Here is a 26751-nt window from a genome sequence, read left to right as displayed (position 1 = left end):
AAAGAGACGTACTTTAGATTGGCTAAAGTTTGGTCGGACAAAGGCAAAGAAATAGAGAGTCTTATAAATAGAGGTAAAACTTGGGCTCCTACAGTGGTGGAATCAATGGAAGCAAATGAGCGATTGGCAACATCAATGGTTGTTCATAATTTCAACCGAGTTGGTCATACTTTTGTCGTGTCGTGCATACGCCGTAACGTCGGAGGAGAAGACCAAACATTTAGAGTTGATTTACGACAGAAATGGTGTGATTGTGGTCGTTTTCAGGCATGGAAATATCCATGTGCTCATGCAGTCGTTGCATGTATGTATGTTGGTGTAAGCGCATACACTTATGTTGATGAGTGCTTTCAGCTACGTAAGATATTAAATGTCTACAACTATGCGTTCAGACAGATACCGAATGAATCATATTGGCCCAGAAAAGATCATGACGAATGGCTGCCAAATACAATGCTTCGCAGAAGTCCAAAGGGTCGACCTGAGTCCACTCGTATTCATACCAGTATGGATTTCCATGCTAGAGAGAGAGGTCAAGCAAAGAGATGCGGATTATGTAGGGGTGGAGGCCATTCAAAAAACAATTATCCTAATTTACCAAGATATAGGCCTCATCATTAGTAATGATATATGTATTTCTATGAATTTCTATGTATTTATAAGATTTAGTAATGATTAGTAATGATGAAATTATTATTAATATTTAATGATTTGATAGTAATGATTTAGTAATGATTAGTAATAATGAAATTATTATTAATATTTAATGATTTGATATTAATGATTTAGTAATGATTAGTAATAATGAAATTATTATTAATTTTTAATGATTTGATAGTAATGATTAGTAATAATGAAATTATTATTAATTTTTAATGATTTGATAGTAATGATTAGTAATAATGAAATTATTATTAATATTTAATGATTTGATATTAATGATTTAGTAATGATTAGTAATAATAAAATTATTATTAATTTTTAATGATTTGATAGTAATAATTAGTAATAATGAAATTATAATTAATTTTTAATGATTTGATAGTAATGATTAGTAATGATTAATAATAATGAAATTATTATTAATTTTTAATGATTTGATAGTAATGATTAGTAATAATAAAATTATTATTAATTTTTAATGATTTGATAGTAATGATTAGTAATGATTAGTAATGATTAGTAATAATAAAATTATTATTAATATTTAATGATTTGATATTAATGATTTAGTAATGATCAGTAATAATGAAATTATTATTAATTTTTAATGATTTGATAGTAATGATTAGTAATAATGAAATTATTATTAATTTTTAATGATTTGATAGTAATGATTTAGTAATGATTAGTAATAATGAAATTATTATTAATTTTTAATGATTTGATAGTAATGATTAATAATAATGAAATTATTATTAATTTTTAATGATTTAATAGTAATGATTATTAATAATGAAATTATTATTAATATTTAATGATTTGATATTAATGATTTAGTAATGATTAGTAATAATGAAATTATTATTAAATTTTAATGATCTGATAGTAATGATTAGTAATGATTAGTAATAATAATTTATTATTAATATTTAATGATTTGATATTAATGATTTAGTAATGATTTGATAGTAATGATTTACGACTTGAACAATGAACAATGTTTGGTTCAATTAACCATATTTTCGTTACATAACTAGTAATGAAATTATAATAATGATTTGATACTAAAAATCATTATAAATATGTCAAATTTGTTAAGGTTTGAAAAAACTAGTCTAATGTCAATATTAAATTTGTAACAAATAACAAACTAGTTTACAATTGTTGTCGATATCGGGGTGTTGTTGAATGATAATGTTGGGGCGGACGTCTGATGCGTTATGGCCGTTGCGGTTGCTCAGGAGTATGGTACCCATCCTCCTCATTCGTTGGGGGCATTTTAACTGACATGTGTTCAAATTCATACGTCGACGAAAACATGGGAGAGCAGATGGATGCATCAGGCTGTACAAACTCTGGTATGTATGCATCGTCGAACGGTTGTGGTGCGCTATTATCCACATCGGTCATTTCCGCTTAAGGTTGTTGAGATGAACTCCCACTCTCACTTGGTAGAGAGTATTCAGCTTTACCAAATCTTTTCTTAAACCTAAAAAATTGTCGCCTCTCTACAATTGTTGTCAAGAATGGCTTTCCATTATCCAAAAAATAAGCAAGGTAAGCCGAAGTCTCAAAATTAAAGTCGTCGTCTTGAATGTCGTCAAGAGTTGGCATGAATGAAGCCCTATTGTTCCAAGCATTAATGTAGGTTGCATACTTCTCAACCCAATTAACATTTTCTTTAAGACGACCATCAAATCTGTGCAGCTGGTCATGCGTCTCAACCCAATTCACCTGACGACGACCATCTAAGATTTGGAGGAGGTCATGATCCCATGGACTCCGCGGAATAGGTTGGTGGAAGTGGAATTGCCTCAACACTCTATCCCCAAATTGGATCTCAACAAACGCAAAATTGATCAATGGTGTAACAACACACCAATATTGAAACCCATCTAAAATATCGTGCGGCATCAACGCAAGTATTTCTTCATTCATGTATGGTCTCCAATTAAACTGTAAAATTACAAAAACAATAAAATTTATTTAAATCAAATAATATAGTTAATTTAAATAATAATTAAAAATAACAGAGTATACATACCTCCTTTTTTGCCTTAATGTCGATCTTCAGCCTGAACTCTTTAATGTTGTTGTGCACCAACCCCGTGCCTTCAATTTTATGCCTCCATCTGTATATCAATCAAAACAAAAATATGGTCATTTTTATTTTATAATTAATATTTTATATTAAAATAGAGAATTCATATTACCTTCCGGCAAGCGGAAAGTCAACCGCAGTCCGACTAATCGGTGTCAGAAACGGAAGTCTATAACAAGCCCATGACTGTAGCAGCAACAGACATCCACCAATTTTTGCTGTATTATTATCATTCACGACTAATGACGCCTTGCACATCTCACGATACAAGAACGCCAATATCGCCGATCCCCAGCTATATTGCCTACTATTCTCAAAATTTCTTAAAAAAGAAGATATTGAGTGTGAACATAACTACCGGATTTATCCGGCATTAAAATACCCCCAATCAATTGTAATATATATGCTCGTGTTGCATATATGATTTCGTGCTCCGTACTATTTGGTTGAAGCTGAAATTCATTCTTCAACCATGACAACCTCACACGCCACCCTTTACACTCTGGTGGTACGAGCGTTTTCCCAAGAAACAAGCTGCAAAGTTGTGCCACATTATTAAACTCATGTGACATTACCACTGGCATCCCATTTGTTTGGACCCCGAGTTGCAATGCCACATCCTCCAGAGTTATCGTACATTCGCCACACGGCAAATGAAACGTGTGCGTTTCTGGTCTCCAACGCTCAATCAAGGCACTGATCAAACCTGTGACCAACTTGTAATCTCGCACAAATGTTACATACCAAAATCCAGCCTCCTGCAAGTTTTCTTCTATCAATCTGTGTGGCTTGGGCATCTTATGTAGCCGAAGACGAAGGACTCGCTGCTCGTCCTCCTGCAATTAAATATTTCAAAAACTTTATCACAATCATAAAATAATATTCAAATATTTTAATTATAATTCATTAAACAAATATTTTATTCACCATTATTCCCAAATGACTTGAAATATGTTCATTGTCAAGTCTCAGCAGTGGAATTTGATCAGCCATTGGAATGAATCTGTAAAAAAAGTAAACAACAATATTTAAAAATCCATTTAATATAACTAATATAATCTAACTAACTAACTATTTTACAACACAACAAAAAAATTTAATATAATAACTTATAATATATTAAACTAATATACTAACAAACTAAACTTTTTAAAATATAAGTTAAACGTAAATTTTCCCTTAAACAATTAATAAACTATTCTTTAATATAAATTAAACTAATAAATGATTTTTAATTATAATTTACTACTAAAAAACTAATTAACTAATTTTTTTATGTAATATAAATTCAACAAACAAATATAACTTAACTATTTAACTAACACAAACTAATTACATATTTTTTATATATAACTAACGACTAACAAACTAACTAAATTTTTTTATTAATATGTAACTATCAAACATGCTAATTAAATAATTTTTTATTTCTATATGATATAACTTAAACTAACAATAATATAACTTAAACTAACAACTAATTAACTAATTTTTGTTTTACCCTAATTATAATAAACTAATTAACTAATAATTTATAACAATAAACTAATTTAAATAATTATTCTTTTATATAACTTAAACTAATAAACTATTTTTTATTATAATAAAACTTAAACTACTAATAAACTAATTTTTTATATAATATAAATTCAACAACCAAAATATAACTTAACTATTTAATTAACTACAAACTAATTAAATATTAGACTAACTAACACACTAATTAATTATTTTTTAATATATAACCATCAAACAAACAAATTAAATAATTAATTAAAATTTTGTTTTAACTTAAACCATAAACTAACAAACTAACAATTTAAAATAATAAACTAATTAAAATAATTAAAAAAAACTTACCTCGATGTTGTGCTCTCCCTTTCTTCTTCCTCCTCTTTTCTCTGCTATCTTCTCCTTTGCTATTTTCTCCCTTTCTTTCTCTCTTAATTGTTTCACTCATTAACCCCATCCATCCAATATATAATACAACAACCGGGCATACTTTGCTTCAATTATAGGTGGCCGAGTCATTCACGTTCACGGGCTGCAATAATGCAGCAATAAGTGCTGCAATAATGCAGCTGATTTCACGTTGCATGGGAGCAGAGGTAGCAGAGCACGTGAGAGCTTGGGGCGAAGGCATAGGTCGTTGGGATCCCTTGGAGACCTACAATGTCGCTGGGATGCCCTGGCGACCTACAATGTCGCTGGGATTCCCTGGCGACCTACCCACGTTGCCATGCTGACTTGCCATGCTGCCACCAGACCCATGCCACGTTGCCATGCCGCCATGCACAGCCATGCAGAGACTCCAAGCTCGCCCAGACCCATGCCACGTTGCCATGCCGCCATGCACAGCCATGCAGAGACTCCAAGCTCGCCCGGATGCCATGGCGACCTCCAAGCTCGCCCGGATACCATGGCGACCTACGGCAACACTGTGGAGATCACTCCATTTGAGCAATTAATCTGGGGAAATCATTATTTCGTGAAATAAAGAATTTGAGAGCATTATCTCGTTAATTTTATCTCAATAAAATCATTCTTCAACCGAATTAAAACAGATTAATGGTTGTCATTAACTCGAAACTTGAATTAACAGTATATATAAGCACGTTGATGGCATATAATAATATCACAATGATACATAGGGCAATTAAATAAAGAGACACGTTGATGGCATCAAATCTCGAAGTCGTTTAAGAGAAAGCAAAGCTTATAAATACAGTGTTTCAATGCCCTAGTTTTCATCATCTGAACCAGCAAAGTATTACTTTTTGCGAAAATCAAGATGAAAGTTGGTATTATTTCAAAGGAAATGGTTAAGCCATCTTCGCCGGAAGTTTATCGCCGGAAGCCATTCTCGTTGTCATTGTTGGATCAATTCACGCCGGCACAGTACGTGCCATTCATCTTGTTTTACAACAAACCCGATGGTTCCCGTTTCGGCAACACTGCACGGATCTTGGCCACGTTAAAGGAATCGGTGACGAAAGCCATGGAACAGTTTTACCCTTTGTGTGGTCGGACGGCCGACAACCTCTGCATCAGTTGCTACGACAAAGGCATGCCGTATGTGGTAGCCAGGGTCGAAGCTCGGTAGTCGGATTTCATGGCGTCCACGGAGATAGAGCTGTGGAACCAGTTGCTGCCGTGCCAATGCTATTGCGTTGTCCCGACTTCAACGTCGCCCCAGACGGCGATTCAAGTCACCGTGTTCGGGTGCGGCGGGATCGCCATCGCCTTCTGTGGCTCTCACAAGCTCATAGACGGGACAACGGGGTCGGCTTTCATTAAAACTTGGGCTTCTTTCAACCGAGGCTCCAACGGAGAATTACGTAATCCCGATGTGTTAGACGCGGCGTCGCGGTTGTTCCCTCCGATGGAGTCGATCCCTCAAGACCACTTGTCTTTAACCGAAACGCTTTGGTTCCGAGAAGGGTGGCACACGACCAAGTCATTCTCGTTCCATGACGATGCCATAGCCACCCTAAAGCTCAAAGCCAAAAGCAAACGCCTCGAGCACCCAACACGAAACGTAGCCCTCACAGCATTCATATGGAAACACGCCATGTTGGCTACTAGAGCCGCATCGGGACGTTCGAGACCCACGGTGTTAACCCAATCGGTGAATCTCCGACCGATGCTGAATTTACCCGAACATGCAATCGGAAACCTGGTTTGGTTCGTGATCTCTTCGTATAACCCGAGTGCCACCGCCACAGACATCGAGTTGGACCACTTGGCCTATTTGGTGAAAGACGCATTGGACGTTTCCAAAGCTCAAATCTCACTTTTACAAAGCGGGGATGTGTTGAAAGCCGTGACGGAACTGTCGTAACCGGTTTTCGTCCGGGCACGAAATATTTACTTGGCGGTGAAATTGATGTGAATAAATGGTTTTGGAAATAATTTAGGAGTCGCCATCGGCCTTTTGGGTCAGGTAGGTCGAATACCTAAAAAATATCTTTTAAAAGAGTTTTTAAGAAAACATCAATTAAAAGATAAACTGATCTGCGTTTTAACCAAAAATTCGTTCTTTTTAATAATAAAAAGGGATTCGTGGTCGGTTACGTTTAGGGAAGGATTAGCACCCCTACAACGCCCAAAATTGGTACTTTTTAATTATAAATTGTCTCTAGTATTAAAATTAAAAATTCAAAAATATATTTAATTTATAATCATATTATTTCAAAATTATATAAATAATATTTATTTATTTATTTAAAATATTAGAAAAGAACTTCTAGGTGCCTTAAGACAGCTCTTTTCTTTGATATTAATAAAATTGATTTTAAATAAAATTAAATAATAATTTTTAATAATATTTAATTTTAAAATACCAGAATAGGACATCCAGTTATATTAAGACTGTCCTTTTCTTCGATATTGAAAAATATTAAAATAATTTATTTTAAAAATATAAATTATTATTATCATATATATTTATGACTATATAATAATAGAAAAATATTTAATATATAAACAATTAAAACAATAAAAATACAATTAGAACGATATATTCAAAAGCAATAAAATAAATGAAAACATTTAAAATTAGTGACTAAATTATAGTAAAATTAAAATTAAAAACCTAATTCATAATTAATCAAAATTATAGGGTTTAAACATGTTATTTTCTTATTTTATTAATTTAGTGACTAAAATAAAACTATATAAAATTCGGATAATAAATTAAAATAAATTAAAAAAAATAAAATCGGTATTAAAATAATAATTAATAAACCATGAGGGACTAAATTTGATATTTACCTAAATATATATATATATATATATATATATATATTCTGATAAGGACTAAATTAAAATAAAATAAAATTAGAAGACTAAATTAAAATAATCAAAAACTACTTTCAGTGACTAAATCGTAAGGATTACAAACTATAGTGATTGCAGAAATGGTTTACCCATGATGGAAATTACACAGATACCCCTCCCCAAAACGACGTCGTTTGGAGAGGAGTTTAAATATTCAAAATGGCCGGCCCTACGGGCCAAATTTCTCATTTCTGTTTCTCTTCTTCTCTCTCTCAAAAATAACTCTCTCCCTTCTCTCTAGTTTCTCTCAACAGAGAGATAGCCGGCCGTTGACCACCACCATCGCCGGCCACCGTGAGCGGTGGCCGGAACTCCCAAATACCCCCAAACTAAAGCTATGAATACCCTAAGACCGATTCCAAACTTCTTTTCTTCTAAAAAGCTGTAAAATTACCTAGATCTATGGAAATACGTTCGGTATTTCGGCGTCTTTAGTGGCTCGTGTAGGTTCCGATGGCCGTGCTCCTTCCTCGGTAAATGCTTCTCTTCTCTTTTCTCTTAGTTTTTTTTTTCTTTTGGTTTCTGTTGATGTGTTCCTCGTTACTGCATCTCTCGCGTTTTTTGTTGTGGCTGTCTTCTTCCTTTTTTTTTTCTTGCAGGTTCAGTGGTGGCTTTTATAGCCACCACAGTGTACTCCTCGGACCGGTTCCAGTGGAGACTTCTGGTGAGTCACCATAGCTGTGTGGTGACTCACCCCATAGCTGTGACATGTGGGGAGCAGCTGGCCTTCTGGAGACTTCTGGCGAGGTCATCGTGGCACTGAAGCGTCGGCAAGGCGGCTGGAACTCACTGGAACTTTGGAGCGGCGGCTGGGACGTGGCTATGTAGAAACTAGGGTTTAGAAACCCTAGCTGCATTGTTGGACCTCCTGTGGACCGTTGGATCTCTCAGATCCAACGGCTGTGATGATGAGGCGGCTAGAGATGAATGAAAACCCTAATTGGGTTTAGGGTTTGGGCTTGTAAAATGGGCCTGATTATTTGGGTTTGTAATAATTATTTAATAATAATAATAATAATAATAATAATAATATTTATAATAACAATAATTTTAATTTTAATAATAATAATTTAAGTAAAATGAAAAATTAGTGTTCACAGCTGCCCCTCTTTGCTCATTCTTGTGTTAACAAGAATAGAGCAAAGACGGAAAAACAATAATTTTTCATTTGACTTCTTTTAAGTAAGACTGAAATGTTGAAAACATCATTCCAGAGGTCTTAAAAACATCATGCATTGCAGGACTTACAGATGACCCGAAGGATTTGAAAACATCAAAAAGCTCCCGAAGGCTTTTTGGAAACATCATGCACTGAAGGGCTTACAGATGACCCGAAGGCTTTGAAAACATCAAAAAGCTCCCGAAGGCTTTTTGGAAACATCATGCACTGAAGGGCTTACAGATGACCCGAAGGCTTTGAAAACATCAAAAAGCTCCCGAAGGCTTTTTGGAAACATCATGCACTGAAGGGCTTACAGATGACCCGAAGGCTTTGAAAACATCAAAAAGTTCCCGAAGGCTTTTTGGAAACATCATGCACTGAAGGGCTTACAGATGACCCGAAGGCTTTGAAAACATCAAAAAGCTCCCGAAGGCTTTTTGGAAACATCATGTACTGAAGGGCTTACAGATGACCCGAAGGCTTTGAAAACATCAAAAAGCTCCCGAAGGCTTTTTGGAAACATCATGCACTGAAGGGCTTACAGATGACCCGAAGGCTTTGAAACATCAAAAAGCTCCCGAAGGCTTTTTGGAAACATCATGCACTGAAGGGCTTACAGATGACCCGAAGGCTTTGAAAACATCAAAAAGTTCCCGAAGGCTTTTTGGAAACATCATGCACTGAAGGGCTTACAGATGACCCGAAGGCTTTGAAAACATCAAAAAGCTCCCGAAGGCTTTTTGGAAACATCATGCACTGAAGGGCTTACAGATGACCCGAAGGCTTTAAAAACATCAAAAAGCTCCTGAAGGCTTTGAAAACATCAAAAAGCTCCCGAATGCTTTTTGGAAACATCATGCACTGAAGGACTTACAGATGTGGGAAATAGTTTACTAAGTAAGAAACTATGGAAATTGTTTTCTTACTATTCAACAATTTCATTTTCAGAAAAGATTGAATGAGAAACTATGGAAATCGTTTTCTCATTATTTTTCAATATAACATGTTGATTGGGTAACATGCTCCAATCTCAAAATAATGCTCATTTTTGTGGATTACGTCCATCTATTCTTCAGATGTTTGCGTGATTCTTGTATTTACGGTTTTGAATACCTTCTTCTTGTAAGGTATTTCTTACCATGAATCTTCTTGTTCTTCCGAAGATCTGTAAAACTTCATTTTTTAATACACTCAGATGTATCAATGTAATGCATTGTCTATTGTGCAAATGATGTTCTTATGAATGCATGAATGTTGATGCAATCTTCATTTGACTTCAAAGTGGTAAACTTGGTCTTCCTTCACTACATCATTTATTGCCAGGGTTACCTCTGGATATCAGTGTAGCAACTTATGCTATCAAGCTTGCATTTCTACAGAATCATCTGATCAACTTGTATCGTGTTGCCTTCTTTGCTTCATTTAAGTCTTAGAAGAAATGTTTCACTTGTGGAACTCTTGTCGTAGTCAAAATTATGACCCTGATGCCCCATTTTGTCTTGGATAAAACCAACTTTATTTGCTTGGACTTGTGTAGAAATCCCATAAAGCTTTCATCTTTGAAAAGAGAATCTATCATCTTTAAAAAGAGAATCTATCATCTTTGAAGAATGTAGATGTAGATATGCCTGACTCAGCAGGGATTAATTAGGAGAGTAGAGCCTGTTCTAATTTGACTCTTGAAACATATCACAAGGAAGATTTTTTCCAATTCCTTTCATGTCTCCACATATAATCAGATCTCGAATAAGGCAACTTGGACCATATCATGTCGAGATGCTTAACAACAACTTGTCGTTCAACCTTAGTTGGCTCCACTAGTTTCTTGTTGTCAAAATTTTCAGCTCTCCTTCTGTGGAAAGAAGTCTTCATTATATCTCACTTTTAATCTTGAAGTTGAAGAAGACAAAATTCATCTTGGGTCAATAAATGGAAACCATATGATTGCAACACTGGTTCAACACCATAATCACTGGTTCATAAAACATTTGACAACACATTCATCATCTCATGTGGCTTCTGTTTGGATTGTCGGTCAAGAAACTTCTTTGCATAGTGTTTAAAACTTTTGTATAATGTCCCAAGACCATTTGAGAACAAAACTCCATGGGGATTCAAGTGTGATGTTGGTATGACCAAAAAGTTGGTCAATTTCTTAAGATATGCTAGTGTTGAATTGAATAGGAGACACTAACTGATCTTGATATCATCTCAGGCAAAGACAAATGTGATACTGATCACATTTTCTTCTATAATGACCTTTGTAGGAAGTAGAAACACATCAACTGTAGGATCAATGTACATAAAGCTATCCGTGGAATTTTTGCAGCTGGGGATGAAATACAAATGATAAAACCAAAATAGATGAAAACTCAGTTCATCTTGGCTAGCAATGATGATCCCAAATAACAACGGGAATAACAGTAATATAAGTGAGAGTCGAGTCTCCCTTTTCAATGTCATCAAGGACGCAAAAACTGATGTGAAAAATAGCTTCATAATCTCAATAGTATGGTTGAAACTATTTGCTAGGAATCTCAAAGAAATATTTTCAGTTATTACCGACACACAGAAGGCCAAATTCAATACTGAGATCTTAAGGAACTGAACCCTGGATCGAGTAGTCTGCCTGAGGATCATCTTTATTTATGCAACCGTAATGTAGTTTATCAAAGAACACACTGTCATACGGTTAAGAATATTAGGTTTTTGAAAACATACTTGATGAGTAACATTTGTTCAACAACATGATCATAATGTAACTGTCTGATGAACGAAGCAATTATGTATAGTCAGTTCGACTGTCACTGTTGCACCATTTTCATTCTTCATATCTTTCTGTCTCATAGGAAATATTTTTTCAAGTCAATGATCTTGACAGATGATGATGTGGGCCTTCAGCATGCCCCAACAATTGCTGATACGATCGTTCAAAAATGCATCAACAGTCCTAATTCTGATTGAAATGGGTTTTCAGCATGCCCCAATATTTGCTTCTTGTTAATCTGAGTCTTCAAAATACCCCACATGGATCTGTCTGAAGGAACCTTTAAAATGCCCCAACATTTGCTGATACAGATGCCAAAAGTATGTTCAACATTACTTCTTGTTGAGATGAGCCTCCAAGAATGCCCAAATATTCATATTGTTGTGAGCCTTCAAAATGCCCCAATATTCTATTTCTGGTGGAAATGAGTCCTCAAGATGTTCTACATGAAACATTTCTATCTGAAATGGGCTTTCGAGATGCCCCAATATTCTGCTTCTGATTTACTCTTAATGTTTGTTTGACTGGAATATCATGATCCTCATGAGGTCTAATTTTGACAATACACTGTTGTAGGTACTTGTGGATTTATTCGTGCCCTAAATCTGTTTATCCTGAATACTCCCATTCTGGTATCACTAAACAATAATATTGTCAAGTAACTGGAGAAATTCTCTTGATATTGTCACAAACTTAAGAAGTACTCAATCATTCTGACAGAAACGTCTGAGATATATATCTTCTGAATGAGGTGACCATTTTCTGTATCTGGAGGGATTTAGTCAGACAGAGCAGTGAAAATAGTTTGGTAATCCGTTCCAGGCTGACACAGTGGCTTATCATCTTTCAGTGAAAGCCATCTCTGAAAATATACTTTTCTGTGGGGAGAGAAACCAATTTATGCGAACAGTAATCTGATGCAATAGCAAGACTACATATACAGTGGTACAGGCTCATAAAAATCCATACCCATGCAACATGTTGATTCTGATAATAACTCATCTGATTATGAAGCGATCTTTCAGGATGATTTCACAGATATTGATAGTTCTTCTGATATAGAGGAAATCATGAGTTCTGATTCTGATGAAGAGAGTAAACTGTTATACTTGACAAAAATGGGATTCTCAAAGGCTGAAGCTTCAATAACCATGGAGAGATGTGGTTCAGATTCATCAATTGTAGAATTGACAGATTTTATATGTGCTGATCAAATGGCTAGGGTTACTGATGCACTTCTTATGGTAGAAGATAGGAAGCCATTATGCAATGATCCCAATTACAAGCAAAGGCAAAACTTGGGTTATGATTTGTGGAAAAGGAAGAAGCAGAGGAAGCTTGAAAAGAAGCTTCTTAATGAAGATGATCATGCAGTTCATATTTCAATTCCAATGATCGGTTCTGGGGTTCCTACCGAATCAGATCAGATAACTCAAAGAACACTTCCAGAAGATGCTATTGAGTCTCCTTATTTCTACTATGAGCAAATTCATCTTCCAAATTCAATGATTGGTTCTGTCCAACCAGATTAGATAACTCAAAGAACACTTCCAGAGGATGCTATGAACAAATTCATCTTCTAAATTCAATGATTGGTTTTACCAAACCAGATCAGATAACTCAAAGAACACTTCCAGAAGATGCTATGAGCACATTCATTTGTTCCATTTAATGTTTGGACTGGGATATCACAGTACTTATTCGATGTAAAGCCAGAATTTGTAGATTCGAAGCATTTTCATGCTGTCACACTGAAAATAGGCTATATTCATAATCTGCCAATTAAGAACAGAGTTTCTCTTATTCTGCTTCCTCCATGTGCTATACATGATATTTTTCCATTGACAAAGAAATGATAGTCTTCATGGGATCCAAGAACAAAGTTGAACTACTTACAAACATGTACAAGAAGTTCCAGATTGACAGAAAGGATCTGTAAGGCTCTTGAAGCTTATGACGATGAGCTACCTTCGAGTGTCCAGAAGTATGCTCTTGATGAGTGCCGAAAATGGAATCTGGTATGGGTTGGAAGAAATAAAGTTGTTCCACTTGAACCTGATGAGGTGGAAATGCTTCTAGGTTTCCCTAAAAACCATACATGAGGATCTGTATAGAGACATGTTCCATGGTGGTATCAATGTCCTGTCTATTTTCTCTGGAATCAATGATGCAGAAATTGCCTTCTATTGTCTTGGCATACATTTGAAAACAGATGTACAAGAACTGAATGATGATCGGTTGGAGCAATTGATGAGTAGATTTGTCGATTTCGACCTTGTTGTCAATGACATCCAGTGTAACAACCTTACTGGAAGAAATAAACATCATCAGGATGAAATAGAAGATTTTTGCTGGTGCATTTTCTTACAATGACTACCACATGACTGTCTCTTCTGCTGCTCCAAAATACACACTGTCTTATCCCACTCTTCCCTAACCATGGAAAGGTTTATTTGATGGTAAAACTAGTTATCTCAACTTTTGGAATCCTGTACGGCATACAAATGTAGAATTTGTTTCAATGTCTTATTCTGTGCCATAAGTTCTCAAATTCAAATTCAGCAATCTTCTGAAGGACATAATGGGTATCATCTTGACAAAGAAAGTGATCGGCATAGAAGAAGTATCAATGATGTATCAAGACTTGAGCCAACATCACGGTATAACCAGAGTGCAAGTATTGACTTGTTCATTCCCATAATACATCTTACTGGGACCTATATCTCTGTGATGTAATCTGCCAGAAACATGGATTAATGACTGGGGAAAGTAATTTATCTGGTGATGCTTATCGACCTTAACATGAGATAAACGATAATCTTTCTTGATGAGCAGCTAATAATGTCATAGGGGAGTGTCACAAGTTCAATTCTCCAGACTTTCTGGCTTCTTGGACCACTTGCCTTAAAAAATGTGAAGTGCTTCATTATTCTGGCCTCGTTCATTCTTTTTCTACAACAGAGGTAGAATAAACAACAATTGCTTCAAGGACCTTCCTCATTTGAGACTGTCCTGTTTGAAAATGTTTTTTCCTCCTTTGTTTATTGAAGAATGAAAGACTTTTACAAAGTATTGCCCTTCTTAGGTTCACAATAGAATCAGATCATAAACAATGAGTTTAATAAATATCAAATAAATCAACTACACTTTTAAATCATTCAAAAATAATAGTCCTATGGCAAGTGTCAAAATTATTGACTGATTTGAGGTGTGGGTGGATTTTGGTAAAGTAGGTTCTTTCAAGTTGGTTCAGTATGTCGTTTTGGCTTACACTAACTTGAAGAAATGGTTGTTATGCCCATCTTGTAGAGATTCTGCTTGTTTCCCTACTCTCAGGAACGTCTTTGGGATGTGCGGTGCTTTATTAAGAGCTTAAAATCGTCTCTTATGTCATTGTTGCACCATTCATTATTCGAGCCGCCTTTTTTAGGTTTTCAACTCGAATCCTCCTTTGGTTTCAAGATGTTATTTAAAAATTTACATCTTGAACCCCCCCTTTATCATTTTTCATATCATGCATTAAAGATTTTTAAAAACAATTTTTGCAAATAAAAATCAATCTTGGAAGGCGGAATGAATTCTAAAGATATCATCTTTTACTTAGAAATCCATGTATGATTAGAATGGACTTTTCAGGTACGTAACGTAGGCCATGGCTTATGGTTACGAAAGAAAGGGATAAAAAGGCCCAAATAAGTGTTTAAGGGTAATCAAACCAAGGATCAATTCATTCCGATGCCATCAATCTTGCCTTGCTTAACTTGGATCTGCTTTGTTGGGGATTTTTTCATCATTTGGATCCCTCTAGACTGCCAAATTTTTGGATTCATTTCCATTTTCTCATATCTCCAGCATTTCTTGCTCTTCTTGTTCGTACTTGATCAACCTTGTAACTTGAGGCTCAATAAGTCACCCATCTTGATTCAATTTTCCTTTTTTTTTTTTTTTTTTTATTCTTCTTCTTTTTTGCTGGATGAGTATAATACTTCAATTGCTTTGAGCACCTCTTTTTCCTTTTGCATTTTGGAGGTTTTCCATTATTCTTGATTGGATTGATCTTCAAGCACTCTGTATTTGACATACTTTGTAGTTCAAAACTTTCATGACTTCATGGAAACTTGTCTTCGTAATAAAACTGTATTGACAATCTTCATTCTTGTGAGAAAATATCCTTCACCTTGCCCCCTAATGTGGAGGGTGATCCTTGGTTAGGGTTGAATCAGAAGAAAAATTATTCAGGCTCAAGTGGGGACAACAAATGATATATTTATATATATAAAAGGATAAACGAAACAATGTCGTTCATCATCTCATACACAGAAACCTTTGTAAAAAGAGGTATCCACAGGGAGATGAATATTCAAGATTAACTTTATTTACATGAAAAATGTAATTAATGCATGATATATTTATTTCAATCAATCACTTTCCCCTTCTTCTTTGAGTATGCCCTAAACACTCGAAATTATCATCAATGAGTTGGTACCTGATGCCTCATCTCGTCTCTTCTTGCAGTAAAATTCACGAATAGCTGAAAGTTTGGTTCTTTTGAGGTCTTTTGGTTTATGATGGTTTTGTATTTGGAAGGACAAATGTGTGACTTATAAAGTCATGTATATGGTGGAAGGTAGTATCATCAATCAATCGACTCTACCCGAGAAGGTAAACATCTAGAGTTTGTGTCTCAAAAACAGGTAGAGACATTTCTTCAGAGTCTCAAATAAATGTAGTGTCAGGATTTGGTTTTGGTAAAGGTCGAGTAATTGGTGTTGGATGTGATATGGAAGATATAATTTTATCACTTGCCAATAGATCTATAACTCTTGAAAAATTAAAAGAATATTTAATCTACTTGATACTCAAGAATCTCAAGGTTAAACTTGATTCCTTGCTCATAACCTTAATAAGCAACACACATTTATTTATTGCACAAAAAGCGGAGAAAGGAACAAAAAACAAGTTCAAACAAGATGCTGAAAATAGAAAAGTACTACAGTGGTAGATAACAATTCCACTTATTTATTTTATTATGCCTCATTACTACTATAATGGTATGTAATAGGATCAGGGTTCTTTTCTTCATTCGCCCTCCCATTTTTTGATCATTTCTTGTGTCAAAACCCCTTTGTCAACAAGCATCTCAATTTCTTTTAACAATGGCCTACAATCGCCTGTAGAATGCCCCTTTACCCCCAAGTGGAAATTACAAACACTATCTTGATCATAGCTATGAGCAGAAGGGTTTGATGTCACTTTAGTTGGTCTTGGTGTGATGTATTGACCTTTAACCAAATGAGGATACAAGTCTGAAATGGAAGTTTGGAATACTTCCAAAGTTTGTCTTGATCGCATGACTTTCTTTGGTAATTACGAGGACTCTGGATGCAACATTCATTCACATGATCAGCTTTTGCTTTTTGATCCGTTGGGCTCTTGGATGTGACTTTTGAGTTTTCTTCATTGATTATATTCTCAATTAAATCTCCACTTGTCACAAGATTCTCGAATTCCTTTGTAGGATTTGCCTGCATTAACTCGAAGAAAGGCGCTGGAAGGGAATCACGAAACATACGTGATATCTCTTCTTCTAACAAGGGAGGTTGAACTTGTGCTGCCACTCTTCTCCATCTTAAGGCATATTCTTGAAATCTTTCATTGGTTTTCTTCTTTACTCTTCGAAGATCCATACGTGTTGGAGCTAAGCCTTTAACATACCGATATTGTCCCAAAAATGCATCAGCTAAATCTACCCATTTCTTGATCTGTTCTTGGGTCAACTGATTGTACCAGACTACTGCTGGGTTAACAAGGCTATCGTGGAAAGAGTGAATTAACAAGTCATCAGAATTTAAATATCCTCCCATTTTTCTGCAAAACATTCTCAGGTGGATTAGAGGACAACTTGTGCCATCATATTTCTCAAAATCAGGCATTTTGAATTCATGGGGAATAATCAAATCTGGAACTAAGCTAAGCTCTCTTGCTTCTAATTCTTTGTGGTAGGTACTAACATCTTTCATGTTTCTGATTGCTTTCTCTGTCCTCTTGACTTTCTCCTCATATTGTGAATAATTAATGAGGCTTTCTCTGTCCTCTTGACTTTCTCCTCATATTCTGGACACTGTTGTAGGTACTTGTGGATTTATTCGTGCCCTAAATCTGTTTATCCTGAATACTCCCATTCTGGTATCACTAAACAATAATATTGTCAAGTAACTGGAGAAATTCTCTTGATATTGTCACAAACTTAAGAAGTACTCAATCATTCTGACAGAAACGTCTGAGATATATATCTTCTGAATGAGGTGACCATTTTCTGTATCTGGAGGGATTTAGTCAGACAGAGCAGTGAAAATAGTTTGGTAATCCGTTCCAGGCTGACACAGTGGCTTATCATCTTTCAGTGAAAGCCATCTCTGAAAATATACTTTTCTGTGGGGAGAGAAACCAATTTATGCGAACAGTAATCTGATGCAATAGCTCCATATTACATAAAACCGTTTCAACCTCCGTATCCAAATTGGTATGACATCAACGTTCATTGTGAATATCATGCCGGAGCTCAAGGACATACTATCGAAAATTGTCTTGCCTTCAAATGCCGAGTCCAAAGTCTTTTGGATCATGGAACCTTAAAATTTATGGTAAATGATCGACCTGGTTTGGTAACCAAGGGTCCTGATAGATTAATACCAAAAATATTCAAAGGTAAGAATATCAGTAGGGGCGCCCAGAGAGAAGAAGATTTGCTGAGGTTTGAAGCTCAAATACGTCATTTGAAGATTGAAAACGATAAATTGAGCACCAAAATGGAAACCATACATGAAGATTTCCAGAAGGTCAGTCAAGCCTTTCAAAATATTGGCATAGGGAACACCCCAGAAGAGTGGATATCAAGGATCACCAAATTGAAAAAGAGTTGCAACATACATGAAGATCTTCTCCAAAAACTTTTTGAACACAAATGTTCTCTCACAAAGGAAAATGATCAACTCCAAGAATTAACATAGGAGATGAAAGAATCCCAGAATGTCATGAAAGAAGCTGCAGTCCAGACAAGCAATATGGCCCATAAGCTGATAATCTAACTTGGTTTTAGAGAAGAAAATGGGAAAGTTATTCCCTATATGTAAAGTTTTGTTGAAGTTAGGATTAAAAGTTGTCCCCTACATGTAAAAGTTTTGTTTGATGTACTGAAGCTTTTGTGTTCAATGAAATCTGTTCTAAGATGATCACTCTTAAGTAACACCTTTTCATACATGCATTTACATTTTGTATCTGTGCATTTTCATTTTGTATTTTTATATTTATGAATTGCACATTTTGCATTCTTATTTTTCTATTTATGCATTTTTCATATTTTTATTTAATTACTGTCAAGTACTTTAATTATAAAAACATATAAATAATTCATGAAAGGTTTTTGTAACAGTAAAAACCAAGATCATTCATTTATTTTACTGTACCATCATCATGAAAACAATGGAGCAATCTTATGAAGGACTACAAGACCAGTGGCCAGAACAATTGAAAGGGTTACCTCCGGATATAGGGAAAGAAACATCAGATTCAGTACCAGATGGATCAAATCAAATTATTCAGTATGTGACAATCAGAAACATGAAAGATGTTAGTGCCTACCACAAAGAATTAGAAGCAAGAGAGCTCAGCTTGATTCCAGATTTGATTATTCCCCATGAATTCAAAATGCCTGATTTTGAGAAATATGATGGCACCAGTTGTCCCTTAATCCATTTGAGAATGTTTTGCAGAAAAATGGAAGGATATTTGAGTTCTAATGATTTATTAATTCACTCTTTCCATGATAGTCTTGTTGGCCCAACAGTAGTATGGTACAATCAGTTGACCCAAGAACAGATCAAGAGATGGGTAGATCTAGCTGATGCATTTTTGAGACAATATCGATATGTTAAAGGATTAGCTCCAACACGTATGGATCTTCGAAGAGTAAAGAAGAGAGCCAATGAAAGACTTCAAGAATATGCCTTAAGGTGGAGAGGAGTGGCAGCACAAGTTCAACCTCCCATGTTAGAAGAAGAGATATCACATATGTTTCGGGATTCCATTCCCACTCCTTTCTTCGAGTTAATGCAGGCAAATCCGACGAAGGAATTTGAGAATCTTGTGATAAGTGGAGAATTAATTGAGAATATAATCAGCGAAGAAAACTCAAAAGTCACATCCAAGAGCCCGATTGATCAGAGAGCTAAAGTTGGTAATGTGAATGAGTGTTGTATCCAGAGTTCTCGCAATTACAAAAGAAAAAGAGTAAGTAATTGTTCGGATCGACCAAAGAAAGTCATGCGATCAAGAAAAACTTTAGAAGTGTTTCAAACTTCTATTTCAGACTTATACCCTCATTTGGTTAAAGGTCAGTACATCACACCAAGACCAACTAAAGTGACATCAAACCCTTCTGCTCATAGCTATGATCAAGATAGTGTTTGTAATTTCCACTTGGGGGTAAAGGGGCATTCTACAGGCGATTGTAGGCCATTGTTAAAAGAAATTGAGATGCTTGTTGACAAAGGGGTTTTGACACAAGAAATGATCAAAAAATGGGAGGGCGAATGAAGAAAAGAACCCTGATCCTATTACATACCATTATAGTAGTAATGAGGCATAATAAAATAAATAATTGGAATTGTTATCTACCACTGTAGTACTTTTCTATTTTCAGCATCTTGTTTGAACTTGTTTTTGTTCCTTTCTCCGCTTTTTGTGCAATAAATAAATGTGTGTTGCTTATTAAGGTTATGAGCAAGGAATCAAATTTTAATCTTGAGATTATTGAGTATCAAGTAGATTAAATATTCTTTTAAATTTGCAAGAGTTATAGATCTATTGGCAAGTGATAAAATTATATCTTCCATATCACATCCAACACCAATTACTCGACCTTTACCAAAACCAAATCCTGACACTACATTTATTTGAGACTCTGAAGAAATGTCTCTACCTGTTTTTGAGACACAAACTCTAGATGTTTACCTTCTCGGGTAGAGTCGATTGATTGATGATACTACCTTCCACCATATACATGACTTTATAAGTCACACATTTGTCCTTCCAAATACAAAACCATCATAAACCAAAAGACCTCAAAAGAACCAAACTTTCAGCTATTCGTGAATTTTACTGCAAGAAGAGACGAGATGAGGCATCAGGTACCAACTCATTGATGATAATTTCGAGTGTTTAGGGCATACTCAAAGAAGAAGGGGAAAGTGATTGATTGAAATAAATATATCATGCATTAATTACATTTTTCATGTAAATAAAGTTAATCTTGAATATTCATCTCCCTGTGGATACCTCTTTTTACAAAGGTTTCTGTGTATGAGATGATGAACGGCATTGTTTCGTTTATCCTTTTATATATATAAATATATCATTTGTTGTCCCCACTTGAGCCTGAATAATTTTTCTTCTGATTCAACCCTAACCAAGGATCACCCTCCACATTAGGGGGCAAGGTGAAGGATATTTTCTCACAAGAATGAAGATTGTCAATACAGTTTTATTACGAAGACAAGTTTCCATGAAGTCATGAAAGTTTTGAACTACAAAGTATGTCAAATACAGAGTGCTTGAAGATCAATCCAATCAAGAATAATGGAAAACCTCCAAAATGCAAAAGGAAAAAGAGGTGCTCAAAGCAATTGAAGTATTATACTCATCCAGCAAAAAAAGAAGAAGAATAAAAAAAAAAAAAAAAAAAAGGAAAATTGAATCAAGATGGGTGACTTATTGAGCCTCAAGTTACAAGGTTGATCAAGTACGAACAAGAAGAGCAAGAAATGCTGGAGATATGAGAAAATGGAAATGAATCCAAAAATTTGGCAGTCTAGAGGGATCCAAATGATGAAAAAATCCCCAACAAAGCAGATCCAAGTTAAGCAAGGCAAGATTGATGGCATCGGAATGAATTGATCCTTGGTTTGATTACCCTTAAACACTTATTTGGGCCTTTTTATCCCTTTCTTTCGTAACCATAAGCCATGGCCTACGTTACGTACCTGAAAAGTACATTCTAATCATACATGGATTTCTAAGTAAAAGATGATATCTTTAGAATTCATTCCGCCTTCCAAGATTGATTTTTATTTGCAAAAATTGTTTTTAAAAATCTTTAATGCATGATATGAAAAATGATAAAGGGGGGGTTCAAGATGTAAATTTTTAAATAACATCTTGAAACCAAAGGAGGATTCGAGTTGAAAACCTAAAAAAGGCGGCTCGAATAATGAATGGTGCAACAATGACATAAGAGACGATTTTAAGCTCTTAATAAAGCACCGCACATCCCAAAGACGTTCCTGAGAGTAGGGAAACAAGCAGAATCTCTACAAGATGGGCATAACAACCATTTCTTCAAGTTAGTGTAAGCCAAAACGACATACTGAACCAACTTGAAAGAACCTACTTTACCAAAATCCACCCACACCTCAAATCAGTCAATAATTTTGACACTTGCCATAGGACTATTATTTTTGAATGATTTAAAAGTGTAGTTGATTTATTTGATATTTATTAAACTCATTGTTTATGATCTGATTCTATTGTGAACCTAAGAAGGGCAATACTTTGTAAAAGTCTTTCATTCTTCAATAAACAAAGGAGGAAAAAACATTTTCAAACAGGACAGTCTCAAATGAGGAAGGTCCTTGAAGCAATTGTTGTTTATTCTACCTCTGTTGTAGAAAAAGAATGAACGAGGCCAGAATAATGAAGCACTTCACATTTTTTAAGGCAAGTGGTCCAAGAAGCCAGAAAGTCTGGAGAATTGAACTTGTGACACTCCCCTATGACATTATTAGCTGCTCATCAAGAAAGATTATCGTTTATCTCATGTTAAGGTCGATAAGCATCACCAGATAAATTACTTTCCCCAGTCATTAATCCATGTTTCTGGCAGATTACATCACAGAGATATAGGTCCCAGTAAGATGTATTATGGGAATGAACAAGTCAATACTTGCACTCTGGTTATACCGTGATGTTGGCTCAAGTCTTGATACATCATTGATACTTCTTCTATGCCGATCACTTTCTTTGTCAAGATGATACCCATTATGTCCTTCAGAAGATTGCTGAATTTGAATTTGAGAACTTATGGCACAGAATAAGACATTGAAACAAATTCTACATTTGTATGCCGTACAGGATTCCAAAAGTTGAGATAACTAGTTTTACCATCAAATAAACCTTTCCATGGTTAGGGAAGAGTGGGATAAGACAGTGTGTATTTTGGAGCAGCAGAAGAGACAGTCATTGTGGTAGTCATTGTAAGAAAATGCACCAGCAAAAATCTTCTATTTCATCCTGATGATGTTTATTTCTTCCAGTAAGGTTGTTACACTGGATGTCATTGACAACAAGGTCGAAATCGACAAATCTACTCATCAATTGCTCCAACCGATCATCATTCAGTTCTTGTACATCTGTTTTCAAATGTATGCCAAGACAATAGAAGACAATTTCTGCATCATTGATTCCAGAGAAAATAGACAGGACATTGATACCACCATGGAACATGTCTCTATACAGATCCTCATGTATGGTTTTTAGGGAAACCTAGAAGCATTTCCACCTCATCAGGTTCAAGTGGAACAACTTTATTTCTTCCAACCCATACCAGATTCTATTTTCGGCACTCATCAAGAGCATACTTCTGGACACTCGAAGGTAGCTCATCGTCATAAGCTTCAAGAGCCTTACAGATCCTTTCTGTCAATCTGGAACTTCTTGTACATGTTTGTAAGTAGTTCAACTTTGTTCTTGGATCCCATGAAGACTATCATTTCTTTGTCAATGGAAAAATATCATGTATAGCACATGGAGGAAGCAGAATAAGAGAAACTCTGTTCTTAATTGGCAGATTATGAATATAGCCTATTTTCAGTGTGACAGCATGAAAATGCTTCGAATCTACAAATTCTGGCTTTACATCGAATAAGTACTGTGATATCCCAGTCCAAACATTAAATGGAACAAATGAATGTGCTCATAGCATCTTCTGGAAGTGTTCTTTGAGTTATCTGATCTGGTTTGGTAAAACCAATCATTGAATTTAGAAGATGAATTTGTTCATAGCATCCTCTGGAAGTGTTCTTTGAGTTATCTAATCTGGTTGGACAGAACCAATCATTGAATTTGGAAGATGAATTTGCTCATAGTAGAAATAAGGAGACTCAATAGCATCTTCTGGAAGTGTTCTTTGAGTTATCTGATCTGATTCGGTAGGAACCCCAGAACCGATCATTGGAATTGAAATATGAACTGCATGATCATCTTCATTAAGAAGCTTCTTTTCAAGCTTCCTCTGCTTCTTCCTTTTCCACAAATCATAACCCAAGTTTTGCCTTTGCTTGTAATTGGGATCATTGCATAATGGCTTCCTATCTTCTACCATAAGAAGTACGTCAGTAACCTTAGCCATTTGATCAGCACATATAAAATCTGTCAATTCTGCAATTGATGAATCTGAACCACATCTCTCCATGGTTATTGAAGTTTCAGCCTCTGAGAATCCCATTTTTGTCAAGTATAACAGTTTACTCTCCTCATCAGAATCAGAATTCATGATTTCCTCGATATTAGAAGAACTATCAATATATGTGAAACCATCCTGAAAGATCGCTTCATAATCAGATGAGTTGTTATCAGAATCAACATGTTGCATGGGTGCGGATTTTTGATGAGCTTGTACCATTGAATATGTAGTCTTGCTACTGCATCAGATTACTGTTTGCATAAATTGGTTTCTCTCCCACAGAAAAGTATATTTAAGATATGGCATTCACTGAAAGATGATAAGCCACTGTGTCAGCCTGGAACGGATTACCAAGCTATTTTTACTACTCTGTCTGATTAAGTCCCTCTATATACAGAAAATGGTCAGTTCATTCAAAAGAGGCACATATCTCAGACGTTTCTGTCAAAATGATTGATTGTTTCTTAAGTCTGTGACAACGTGAAGAGGATTCCTCCAGTTACTTGACAACACTGCTGTTTAGTGACACCATAATGAGAGCCTTCAAGATAAACAAATTTGGGGCACGAATAAATCCACAAGTACCTACAACAGTGCATTGTCAAAATTGGACCTTGTTCAGATAATGATATTCAAGTCAAACAAACATTGAGAGTGAATCAGAAGCAGAATATTGGGGCATCTCGAAAGCCCATTTCTGACAGAAATGTTTCATGTGGGACATCTTGAGGGCTCATTTCCACCAGAAATAGAATATTGGGGCATTTTGAAGGCTCACAGCAATATGAATATTTGGGCATTCTTGGAGGTTCATCTCAATAAGAAGTAACATTGAGCATACTTTTAGCATCTATATCAGCAAATGTTGAGGCATTTTAAAGGTTCCTTCAGACAGATCCATGTGGGGTATTTTGAAGGCTCAGATTAACAAGAAGCAAATATTGGGGCATGCTGAAAACCCATTTCAATCAGAATTAGGACTGTTGATGCATTTTTGAACGATCGTATCAGCAATTGTTGGGGCATGCTGAAGGCCCACATCATCATCTGTCAAGATCATTGACTTGAAAAAATATTTCCTATGAGACAGAAAGATATGAAGAATGAAAATGGTGCAACAGTGACAGTCGAACTGACTATACATAATTGCTTCGTTCATCAGACAGTTACATTATGATCATGTTGTTGAACAAATGTTACTCAGCAAGTATGTTTTCAAAAACCTAATATTCTTAACCGTATGACAGTGTGTTCTTTGATAAACTACATTACGGTTGCATAAATAAAGATGATCCTCAGGCAGACTACTCGATCCAGGGTTCAGTTCCTTAAGATCTCAGTATTGAATTTGGCCTTCTGTGTCGGTAATAACTGAAAATATTTCTTTGAGATTCCTAGCAAATAGTTTCAACCATACTATTGAGATTATGAAGCTATTTTTCACATCAGTTTTTGCGTCCTTGATGACATTGAAAAGGGAGACTCGACTCTCACTTATATTACTGTTATTCCCGTTGTTATTTGGGATCATCATTGCTAGCCAAGATGAACTGAGTTTTCATCTATTTTGGTTTTATCATTTGTATTTCATCCCCAGCTGCAAAAATTCCACGGATAGCTTTATGTACATTGATCCTACAGTTGATGTGTTTCTACTTCCTACAAAGGTCATTATAGAAGAAAATGTGATCAGTATCACATTTGTCTTTGCCTGAGATGATATCAAGATCAGTTAGTGTCTCCTATTCAATTCAACACTAGCATATCTTAAGAAATTGACCAACTTTTTGGTCATACCAACATCACACTTGAATCCCCATGGAGTTTTGTTCTCAAATGGTCTTGGGACATTATACAAAAGTTTTAAACACTATGCAAAGAAGTTTCTTGACCGGCAATCCAAACAGAAGCCACATGAGATGATGAATGTGTTGTCAAATGTTTTATGAACCAGTGATTATGGTGTTGAACCAGTGTTGCAATCATATGGTTTCCATTTATTGACCCAAGATGAATTTTGTCTTCTTCAACTTCAAGATTAAAAGTGAGATATAATGAAGACTTCTTTCCACAGAAGGAGAGCTGAAAATTTTGACAACAAGAAACTAGTGGAGCCAACTAAGGTTGAACGACAAGTTGTTGTTAAGCATCTCGACATGATATGGTCCAAGTTGCCTTATTCGAGATCTGATTATATGTGGAGACATGAAAGGAATTGGAAAAAATCTTCCTTGTGATATGTTTCAAGAGTCAAATTAGAACAGGCTCTACTCTCCTAATTAATCCCTGCTGAGTCAGGCATATCTACATCTACATTCTTCAAAGATGATAGATTCTCTTTTTAAAGATGATAGATTCTCTTTTCAAAGATGAAAGCTTTATGGGATTTCTACACAAGTCCAAGCAAATAAAGTTGGTTTTATCCAAGACCCAGAGCATTAACCAATCTGATTATTTGGGTTTGTAATAATTATTTAATAATAATATAATAATAATAATAAAAATGTAAAGCTGTCGTTTTATCCAACACAACATGGTGTTGGAGTTCGCCTCACAGGGGGAGGTGGACTTCATCCACGGCAGCAGCTGGTTGAACACTCTCGGCGGAAACGGCCTCGACTTCGGGTGGGGACCGCCGATATCCTCCAGCCTGGGGTGGAGCGAGAGTCGCTACTACTCATTTGTCAACAACTTCATCATAA

The 26751-nt window shown here is 35.4% G+C and overlaps 1 protein-coding gene across 1 annotated transcript; it reads left to right on the top strand.

Moving 5' to 3' along the window:
• The first annotated feature begins 5876 nt into the window (after positions 1-5876).
• Positions 5877-6605, top strand: LOC120171566 (deacetylvindoline O-acetyltransferase-like). The gene has a single exon (XM_039179245.1). It carries the CDS (start codon positions 5877-5879, stop codon positions 6603-6605), a length of 729 nt encoding a protein of 242 aa, XP_039035176.1.
• Positions 6606-26751: the final 20146 nt, after the last annotated feature.

Source organism: Hibiscus syriacus, unplaced genomic scaffold (genome assembly GCF_006381635.1).
Source record: "Hibiscus syriacus cultivar Baekdansim isolate YM2019G1 unplaced genomic scaffold, ASM638163v2 tig00111834_pilon, whole genome shotgun sequence".
Taxonomy (NCBI): Eukaryota; Viridiplantae; Streptophyta; class Magnoliopsida; order Malvales; family Malvaceae; genus Hibiscus; species Hibiscus syriacus.
This window is presented reverse-complemented; position numbering and strand designations above follow the sequence as displayed.